The 11,415-nt window shown below is 39.6% G+C and overlaps 1 protein-coding gene across 1 annotated transcript in view; it reads left to right on the top strand.

The window, feature by feature from the left end:
* The first annotated feature begins 1,177 nt into the window (after nt 1-1,177).
* The window catches only part of LOC106821554, an 11,356-nt gene continuing 1,118 nt past the window's right edge, over nt 1,178-11,415 (top strand). Inside the window, exons 1-5 of the mRNA XM_014826421.1 lie at nt 1,178-5,355; nt 7,463-7,662; nt 9,132-9,251; nt 10,073-10,156; nt 10,892-11,065. Coding sequence (XP_014681907.1) covers nt 5,261-5,355; nt 7,463-7,662; nt 9,132-9,251; nt 10,073-10,156; nt 10,892-11,065 — 673 coding nt within the window. The 5' untranslated portion in view covers nt 1,178-5,260. The remainder of the gene's footprint in view (nt 5,356-7,462; nt 7,663-9,131; nt 9,252-10,072; nt 10,157-10,891; nt 11,066-11,415) is intronic.

Genomic DNA, 11,415 nt, shown 5'->3' with positions numbered 1-11,415 from the left:
TAGTTGGAACTGTGTGTCCACCCCAAACCATCTGAACTGAACTCACCCAAGCTAGTCAAATCAGTTGCTCATAAATTGGTGACTTGGTGATATGGCGTTTAGGCCAGTCTAACCACTATACTAAGCCTACGCCATATTCAATACGGCTTCGTAGCATGCATGGACTGTTTATTGGACTCGCCCAGGGTCGCCCAGATAAATATCAATACTGTATTTATAATTTTACAAATGCATGATATCAGTATTAAATAAAAATAATTTTTATACTAAATAAGTGTTCAACTTTGTCTTTTTCTGTTATTATACATGTATAGTCATGATCATGTGCATAATAACATTTGTTTCAATTTAATTTTGCTTGTTATTTCCGAGGCAAGAAGATGGCAGAACAATAGCCTTTTGTATTGTATTGCCGGGTGCGGCACTGAGAATTAATCTATACAGGTGTAAATTGGCGTTAATTCTACATTCCCACCTCAGTTGGTAACGGTGCGTAGTCAGCGGACCTGTATTTGCGTTTTTTTTCTGTTGTGTGGATTTTACATGTGCATACATTTATTGGATTTACATGCTGATAATATTGCCGTAAGTATAACTGAGAGAGAGAGAGACCACTACCAAACTTTATTTCATGACGAGTCTGGGCGAGTTAACCCGGGGCGAGTACGTCATCTGGGCGACTTGACCTGTGACCGTTTATTGCATAAAACTATTGACGAAACAATTTGTTACAAATACGCATTAGGATGCCAATGCATCACCGTATATGCCTGGTGGACTAATTTAACATAAGGTAGAGGTACTGTTCTGTCACCGACTCAGATTTTACCCCTATATGTTCCCTTGACGCCAATTTATAGCTAGATAATCATTAGGAAGGTCATGCAGCGATTGGGACACGGGTCAAGTCGCCCAGATGACGTACTCGCCCCGGGTTAACTCGCCCAGGGTCAAGTCGCCCAGACTCGTCCAGAAATAAACTTTGGTGGTGGTGGTGGCTCTCTCTCCCAGTTATACATACGGCAATATCAGCATGTAAATCAATATAAATATATGCATGTAAAATCCACACAACAGAAGAAAACTAGATTAGGATGGCCCGCCATCATGTGATTCCCGCACGCTTGGACATCCGCCTTACTCTGAATGGATTATCTCCCCTAACTTGACTTCCGAATGAGATATCGAAATTCCGAACAGTGTACATAAACCCCAGACAATGGGCGAACCATAATGCCCAAAGTTTGAATTTGTTATCTGCAATACTCTAGGTCTAGGGAACAAAGTACAGTTTGAATGGATTATCTCCCCTAACTCGTTATCCGAATAAGATGGATTATCTCCCCTAACTCGTTATCCGAATAAGATATCAAAATTCCGAATAGTGTACATGAACCCCAGACAATGGGCGAACCAATCCCCAAAGTTTGAATTTGATATCTGCAGTACTCTAGATATAACTAAGGAACAAAGTACGGTTTGAATGGATTATCTCCCCTAACTCGTTATCCGAATAAGATATCAAAATTCCGAATAGTGCATGCGCACCCCACACACCTGTCTGATCAATCCCCAAAGTTTGAACTTTCTATCTCAAACGGTCTAGGAGGAGTTAACGGAAATTACAAACGGACGCACGGACGGTCGGTGTCACATAATAAAAAAACGCAAATTAAAACAGGTCCGCTGACTACGCGGTCTTTTCAATTCAGAGGACTGTTACCGACTGAGGTGGGAATGTAGAATTAACGCCAATTAACACCTGTATAGATTAATTCTCAGTGCTGCGCCCGGCAATACAAAAGGCTATTGTTCTGGCAGCCATCTTCTTGCCTTGTGTGTCAACAAGAAAATTCAAAGTTGACCTGTTTTGTTTCTACCAAACATAAGGCCAAACAAAATAATAGGTGTGGTTCCGGTTTCCCGACCTACCCTAATTAATCCCGCCGACCCTAAACATTTTTGGAACATGAATCCGGACACATGTAATACCAACTGTACTTACCAACCGTAGAGAAAAAAAAAAGAAAAAAAAAAAAGTTTTTCCTACCTACCTTTTCCATGAAATAGGAACCACACCTATTATTTTGTTTGGCCTAATAATATTACACATTGTAATGTATAGCTGACAGTGAACTTATATAGACTCCAAAATGTGTGTTTTTCCTGCATCTAGGCTATAGTGTTGTCAATCGATGTTATTTTGCAATCAGTCATCGGTTGATCACAACCAATCGATGATCGATTATAATCGGTTACAAACTGTTATGATGAAAGGTTCAGAAATAGCATTACTCTTGTGCTATCCTACTTTTTATATGCCATTTATTAAGCTGTATAATCAACATGTGCATGGGACATGTATTACAGTTTGTTTTTTTAGTCAGTAACAAGTACAATTTTCTAAACCATCTCTGCGTCATAAATATTCATTTTCTATTTCGATTAATCGATTATGGGGTTATTGCAATCGATTAATCGGTTCGAAACAGCTTCCGACCAATCATCGAGTATACTCGTGATCGTGACATCACTAATCTAGGCCATACCAATTTTATTCGTTGTTTAACGGGCCGGCCACACTTCAAAAATGGCAATTGCGAAGAAAAAAAAGAAAAAAATGTGTTTTTTTGTGTTTTTTTCCAGATCCAAATTTTTTTTTAAATTTAGGCCACTTCAATTTAATTTCTTGGATTACGGGCAAATTTTTCGTTCTGAGCAGGCAGCAGATAGGAATCTAAATATTTTTTTTCTTTCAAAAATGCAAAAAAGCAGGTAGTTAGGGCCCGTAATCCAAAAAATTAAATTGAAGTGGCCTTAGGCCCTGTACTACAATCTCGCTGAACTAATTGACAAGGTCTCAATATAGGATCAGAGTTTTGCACAGGATAAAATCGATATTGTCAATAAGGAGTGTTATAGTATGTTTCTATATCCTCAAGTGCCTGTGATGTTGACCTAATACAAAATGAAAAAAAATGAAGTAAGAAAATACCTGTAATATGTGCATTAAAATATTTAGCTTTTTGACATTTTTGAAAATTATTTATGCATTCTGTGAATTTTGAATTTTATTTTTATTTCTTTTGGAGCTCCCTCACTTCATTTTTGTGTCACCTGAAAGGTGGCATATAGGGATTACTTGTCCGTCGTCCGTCGTGTCGTCGGCGTACAGAATGGGGTTTCCGTGCGATATCTCTTGAAGGGATTATCCAATTTGAATTAAACTTGGTGAGAATGTTTATTATGCAAGACCCTAGCTCAAGTTCGCTATTGGGGAATTTCCGCGCATAATTAATTAGCATACTGCGATCTGATTGGTCGATATCCGTCGTCGGCGTACAAAATAGGGTTTCCGTGCAATATCCTTTGAAGGGATTATCCAATTTGTCTGCATGCTTTGTATTTGTTAATTTAGGTAATGGCATGTCATCATATCGACAACGCTGGAGAAAGTTGAGTGCTGCTGCCACAGCTGTTGCTCTAGAAAGTAGCAGTGGGGAAGATGAGGATGTGAATGTACAAGAACCTGTGACTGAAAGGGGTACATTTGACTCTAGTGACGATGAGTCTACTTATTCCAGCAATGTAATCAATGAAGAAGATTTTGGATTTACAGAGACGGTCGTTTCATCTGATTCAGACATTTCAGCTGCTGAACATGAGTTTGCTGAAGATAGGCCATCATTTCGAGCAGAAATTGCCACTTGGCTAACTGAAAATCAGTGTCGTAGAGCTGGGGCAGATTCTCTGTTGGCAATTTTGAGAAAATCAGGACTTGATCTGCCAAAAGATTCAAGAAGTCTTCTTCAAACACCAAGAAGTGTCCCGACGGAGGAAAAATGCGGGGGAACTTACACATATTTTGGGTTGGAATCTTCGATAGCTAAAGTGCTGGCCTCTGAAAATGAATGCACCAAGAATCTTGATCAGATTAATCTGTTAGTGAACATTGATGGTGTGCCAGTTTTTAAATCTTCTGGAACTCAATTCTGGCCAATTCTCTGTTATTTTGGAAGTTTTGATCCCTTCTTGGTGGCACTTTTCTATGGGAAGAGTAAACCAGATTCTGTAACTGATTTCTTGCAAGACTTCTTGAGTGAATATGAACAATTGAGACAGAATGGAATTTTGATTGGACAAAAAAAATTGAATGTAAAAATCAAAGCGTTTATTTGTGATGCCCCTGCCAGAGCCTTTATCAAGTGTATCAAGGGACACACCGGTTATTATTCGTGCGAGAGATGTACTGTTAGAGGTGAATACATAAACAACCGTGTTGTTTTCCTGGGAAATGCTCCCCCTCGGACAGATGAAGCCTTTTCAACTAGAGAGTATATCAATCATCAGATTGCGGTTTCTCCCTTGCAGAATTCAAGTGTGAACTGTGTTACAGAATTTTGTTTGGATTATATGCACTTAGTGTGTCTTGGAGCTGTAAAACGGATTTTGTATTTTCTCAAGCAAGGCCCACATGAGTGTAGACTTTCCCACCGTCAAATTAGTGACATCTCTAGTGCACTTGTATCGTTGTCTGGTAAATTACCATCTGAATTTGCCCGCCAGCCAAGACCTCTCACCGAAATTGAAAGGTGGAAGGCTACAGAATTTAGACAGTTTTTGTTATACACCGGACCTATTGTTCTGAGAAAAGTACTTCATGCTGATGTGTATAAACATTTTCTCTCTCTAACAGTTGCCATATCTATTTTGTTGGACAGCTGTGATGATAAACGAGAAGCCTACTTGAACTATGCTGAGCAACTGTTAATTTATTTTGTCGACAAAGCTAGCGACATTTACTCGAAATCCTTTGTTGTCTACAACATTCATAACTTAAAACATGTGGTAGATGATGCAAGGTACATGAAATGTTCCCTGAATGATATATGTGCCTTCCCATTTGAGAACCACCTACAAGTGATCAAGAGGCTAGTGAGAACTGCAAAGAATCCGATTGCACAGATTGTGAAGAGACTTGGTGAAGTAGAGAAAACAGGGACCAAACAGCAGAAAAAAACACACACAAGCCTCAGCTTTGTCTCTGCAAACAAGCGAAATGGATGCTTGTTGCTACAAAATGATGATTTTGCATTTGTGATTGAGAAAAGGGCTGACTCGAAATTAGTGTGCGACATCGTCAAACAGCGGAATGTAGATTCTTTTTTCACAGAACCCCTTGATTCCAAAGTATTGAACATTGTGTATGTGAAAAACTTTGACACTGTGCGAAAAACCAGACGCCTTGTAGAAGCAGAAGATGTTGCCAGGAAAGTCGTGTGTCTACCGTATCATAGAGGACACATACTGCTGCCTTTGCTGCATGGCATGGAACGGGCAACATCATGAATGCATGTACGGGTCATATTATTAAGGAGGGTGTTGCATGTGCATGACATACTGCATGCAGGGCTAGACGTTAACTTTTTATTAGTTACATATGTCAATTGGCATAATCTTTTGTTTGTAATGAGATATTGACTTGAAACCCAGGACATACTGTCAGTAGACTTAAAATTTCATCTGTAACATGTGCAGTGTTTTCTCCAGGTAGGGGCCAGGGGGCCCCCTGAAAATCAAAAAGGCCCCTTGAGGTAATCACATGGGCCCCACATTTTACACAAAATTTGTAGTACTTTTATTGTTGGTGGCTACTTTTTTCACAGAATGGCCTACTGTTTCCAGGATGAGGGGCCTTTTTGGGCCACATCTGCCTGATATCTGGAGAAAACACTATGTGTACATCATTTATTAATAGAAGAGATATTTTTAAAAAATTGATGCAAATTTTACCTGTCCGGAACAGGTAGAAATTTTGTTCGGGCAGGTGGCTTACAGGCATACCTGTCCGAAAGTAACTTATAAAGATATAAACTTTACTTGAAAACTTGTTCTTGCATACACATTTTCAAGGTTCGGGCAGCCGCAGGTATTAATAAAAAGAAGTCTATGTCTAGCCCTGTGCATGGGTAGACTTGGCAAAAAGGGCCTTTATTTAATATGCAGAATAACGTACTGAATTTCATATGAAGTGAAGCAGATGAGATTATAATGTTACTGGCGAGCGACCAGATCTCGCCAGGAACCAGTTCTGACATAGAGTGTGTGCCTATATACATTCATCCATATTTTTAATACAAGCAAATTGAAAACTATCGGTGTACATTTAGTACACGAGGTGGTGAGAACTGGTCCCTGGCGAGATCTGGTCGCTCGCCAGTAGTTAGGGAGATAAACACAAGATGTAAGCGGTTTGATGAGGGTGTACAATATCAGTCGAAATCTCCAGGAGGTCATCAGATGACCGAGAACAATAATAATTAATGGCTGCTTGAAAATTGTAGATGTTTGAAATTGAATTTTTATACAGTCAAACCTGTCCTGGCGACCACCTCTCTAAGGAGACCACCTGCCCAGGGAGACCACTCAAAAGTAGTCCCAATGCTTATAATTTATATATAAATGACCTGTCCAAGGAGACCACCTGTCCAAGGAGACCACTTTTGGACCAGTCCCTTGGGTGGTCACCTTAGACAGGTTTGACTGTATATAAAGTCTGATTAGGCCAAAACGTTAACGGTTAAAAAAAATATATGGTAGGGGGTAGGAATAAACTTTATCTTATTTTTAAATTTTATTTCTCCAAACAACACTGGCCTGGGCCAAAATAAAAAAATACTCTGTTGGGCGTTAGCCGACCGACCCACCAAAATGGGCCCGACCCAAAAAATTGTCAAAAGAAAACAAAAATTTCAAATCCAATAGCCAATATAACTGGAGAAAAACAACACATTTTAGTTCTTCCTGAAAACGTCAAAAAAAAGCCTACCTACCTACCCTACCCCAACAGGGTGGGTAGGCAAACGCCCAACAAGATTTTTTTAATCGCGGCCCAGTGCATATAAATGTGTTTAAAATGCTACATTGTATATTTTATTAAACTTTGCAGTTTGCACACCCAAATACTAATTTCCTAACCTTATAATTGTCTACACATTTTTGGCGTATAAAAATGTTTTGGTTACCAAAAGGCAATAAAATCTGTAGGGTCGGCATGAAAAATTAGGGAGGGCCGGGTTAGCGAAAACACAGCTTTTTTATTTTTGGCCTTATCAAATTTGAGTATATTACTGAATTCACATTGTCCTTATATCATGTATTGGCACAACAACTCATTTATATGAATGAGAAAAAAAATCCTATTGGGTCTCGTACTGAGAGATATTTTGCTTAAAAGGTGAGAGAAATTCATAGCTGTCCTGTACTGTGTCATGTAATTTTAGCAAATTTTAGCGAGACTTTTGGTCTCCCCTGAGAATTTTCAATGAGATTTTTGGCAAAAAGACTGCAGAATATCCCCAAATCTTATCTGAAAATTAAATTTCAACTTCAAAAATGTTGGTATAGACTGGGTGTTGAGTGTATTCCCATTCACAAAGATTTTTATCATTTACTCTCCCAGAATGTCGTGGGTACGAGCTAGCTGGCAAGAGAAATGCCAAGATGAGGAGGCGGTTATTCCTGCAAGCTGGGTGATTGGTAAAGTAGTTCACTGGCCGACGGTGACCAATGCTGAGAAAGCCATGAAGGAAGGAAGAAGGCCAGATGATGGAAAGTCCAAGTGGTCCACTTATCCGCTGATTAAGGAAAAAATAAAATCAAGTATGTCATCACTTTCTTCAGGGAAAGGACACCGAAACAGTGTTCAATCTTGAGCGATTATGTTGACTTTACGGGCCGGGTCAGCCCCATCTTTGCTTATGTGGTCAGTGCTATTAATGTACAATTTAGTGCTGAAACGAATATTCGGATAAGAATCGAATTCGCTAACATTAGAATGCTATTTTCAGTATTCGAATATTCGTTATGACATCATATTATATTATACAACATCATCGGTCTAATAACTACATGTTGAAATTTATGCAGCAATATTGAATAGTAGGTTCACTAAAAACTGTCAGTTACAACTCTTTTGATCATTTATCAATGATGGAGTATATCTGGCTATATTTGAATACAGAAATGTTGAGTTCGGAATGAACTTCATGAAGCTATAATCTTACTGCAAACTGAAAGAGACTTTTAAAATTTGGTGGCCATAACAATAGTCAGTACTAATCGAATAATATTAATGAATACGAATATTCGAATATCAAATTTTGGTATTTGTTTCAGCACCAGTACAATTACTACAAATATCCACAGAAACTATCAAATGGTCCGGCGCCCCCTCTGTTTCTAATAGGTTTGGTCCCCAAATGGCCCTCTTAACTCGCATCCTAGATTGAACACTGCTGAAATCATTTTAGATAGTTTTTCTATCTGTAATCTCCCATCACTGTTTTACGAATTATAGTCATTTCGGTACCGAGACGTTTCGGTACTTCGGCCTAAGACGTTTCGGTACTACGGCCAAGATCTTCTCTTACCAGTCAAATATCCATATTGAAATTACTGAAAGTGTAACAAACCAAACCCCAACCCACCACTACCGCCTTGGAAAGGGACCTAACCCTAGCCGCAAAGCTCTTGTATATGTTTGTCAGTAATCGTGAGAGCTAGCCGCAAAGCTCTCGATACCGCGAAATGACTAGCGATAAGTACCGAAACGTCTTGTGAAGTACCGAAATGACTCGGTACCGAAATGACTAGTCCCCTGTTTTACTGCTAAGTATGTGTGTGTGCGAGCGTTCATGTGTGTATGTATGTACATGTGTATGTATGCACATTTATGTATTGTATTTGTATTCTGTTATTCGGTCTTTTACACCCTTTGTAAATTTTTATTTCATTGTTGTTAACACTTACCCCTAAGCCCTTGTATTTACATGTATTCCCCTGAGGGCAACTGTGGAGATTAGCATACCCCTAAGGCGCTAACAGTGTTATACCCTCGTAAAATTGTGGATTGTTATTTAAAAATTTTCATCACTAAACATGTGTTACAGTGTATATTTAAACCAAATGTTCTGAAGTTTGCTGCAGGGATCTATAAACTCGGACTTCCTTTGATATTTGTCTTAAAATTGAAATTATATAATCAATAGCTGTTTTGAAGTTCCACTCGCATTTCAGATAAAAAATGTACTGATTCAATCAATTAGTTATGATGTTTTTTGTTTTTTTAGAAAACAAAAAAGAATGTGAGGAATATGATTTCACAACAACAGTAGAGACTGAAGATGATGAGCAGCCGGGCGATGTCAAGAGGCTGAGAAAGAAAAAACTATATTCTGACTATGTTGTTGGTGAGTTACAAAGAATATATGATATAGGTTTTTTATATGCCTCTGATCTAGAAGACCCGGTGACAACTACAGTAGTGCACAAATTTTGGTCTTTGTGCCAAAGGTTTTAGGTGCCAATAGAACAGTGTTAATATGACATTCATACTGAGGGCAAATCAAAACTCAGCTGGTGGGCAAGATTATTTTAATTTGCAATTGCCCTCAGGACAAGTTGGCTTGAAATATAATTTAAAACCCTGCAGTGGAGGTCTAGAGGAAAACTTGTTTCAACGCTTGTTTCATCAAACATCTCTTCGTGCAGGGGTTTCATTAAGAACAGGCCGCAGGCCAAATTGCCTGTTCAAATCTTCTTTTCTTATACATAACATGATGGAAAATATTACATAAACGGTTATTTTGGCCTGTTCAAATATCGTTTGGCCTGTTACTTGAAAAGTTAGTGAAACCCCTGTTCGTGTAGTAATACTGCTGAACGCAGATGTCGCCATGCACATGTCCTTATATGGGTAAAAACTCCCAAGACCGGGTCTCGAGGTGAGCTTGCGTGCACTGAGATTTGAGGCTTACCGTATACGGTTGTCAGACGACTACGGACATACAAGTCTATTGTACATCACAGTATCAAGTTTAAATCGTGAAGGTTTTCCTGAGCAGATTTTCGTGAAATATGTTTTAAATAGCATGTTTTTGATTGTGCCTTCTGCGTTTTTCAAGTTTTTTCACGTTAGTGAAAAAAGTGGGTGGTGCGATATTTATGATGAGGTGTATATTTAAAAAGGAAATCATATCCTAGTTTTACCTTTGTTATGTTTAATGAACAGGACAAGATGAAGCTTCAAGTTCTAAAGAACCAGATGATCCCGAGCCAGGCGATAAAGCAACCGAAAAGGATCAACAGTCAAGAAGTAAGTTTAACCACTGGTCCAAAGACAGAGGCCAGTAAAATCAGTGTCTGACCAGTAAAATTTCACCTGTCACTTGCCCAATGGACCCATGAATGATTATGTTGATGAGTTGAATATTGATAAATACCACTTGATCTAATTATAATCTTTGTACATGTATCTGTATTTGTGCTAGTAAATTTGTATTCGGGTCAATTGATTTTGCAGACCTGCTGGTCCAAAAGGCCAGTGACCTGAGAAGTTTGTTGTGAACACTGTTTTAATATTTGCATTAATATTGTCCTCTGTATTGAAGTTTATTTGACCTGTAAAATGTGTGCTGTGATCGAATAACAGAGATCTACTATATGGGACTTGATTTAATTTAATTATTTTATTTCCCTCCTCTCTGCCTTCATGCAGTACTGACCAAATAAAAAGACCCCCTACTCCAAAGTTTTATAAAGGAACCCCCCCCCCACCAGCTGAGATTTGTCCCTACATCCCACTTGAATTCAAAGATGATGAATACTACAATCTGTTCAATAAATAACCTGATGTGTATTTTTTATGACTTGTATATGTCAGTTATACAATGTATGAATAACCATTCTCATAAAAATTGTGTTCATTGGTATATGAATTGAGGAAAAAATGATTGTTTCTCATACTCAAACCTTATTTTAAAATTATTGTCTATTCATCTTATATGCAAAGAACCTGTCTGTAACATTTTGTTTCTTTTGTCAATTCAAGATACCCTCCTCCCACCACCACCGGAGAAGTTTCAGCAAAGGCAGTCCAACGTCTCCTCGCATCCACCAGGCGGGCGGTCGGAATCCCTCTCGCCTCCACCAGGCGGGCGGTCGGAATCCCTCTCGCCTAGAGCAGAAAGCGGACCAACGTCTCGCCTCCACATCGCAACAGGCGGTCGGAATCCCTCTCGCCATCCCCGATAAAGAGCAGAAAGCGGACCAACATCTCGCCTCCACATCGCAACTGTCGGAATCCCTCTCGCCTCCACCAGGCGGGCGGTCGGAATCCCTCTCGCCGTCCCCGATAAAGAGCAGAAAGCGGACCAACGTCTCGCCTCCACATCGCAACAGGCGGTCGGAATCCCTCTCGCCATCCCCGATAAAGAGCAGAAAGCGGACCAACGTCTCGCCTCCACCAGGCGGGCGGTCGGAATCCCTCTCGCCTCCACCAGGCGGGCGGTCGGAATCCCTCTCGCCTCCACCAGGCGGGCGGTCGGAATCCCTCTCGCCTCCACCAGGCGGGCG

This window comes from Priapulus caudatus, unplaced genomic scaffold, assembly GCF_000485595.1.
Source record: "Priapulus caudatus unplaced genomic scaffold, Priapulus_caudatus-5.0.1 Scaffold77, whole genome shotgun sequence".
NCBI lineage: Eukaryota > Metazoa > Priapulida > Priapulimorpha > Priapulimorphida > Priapulidae > Priapulus > Priapulus caudatus.
The sequence above is the reverse complement of the archived record's forward strand: the minus strand, read 5'-3'. Positions and strand labels throughout refer to the sequence as shown.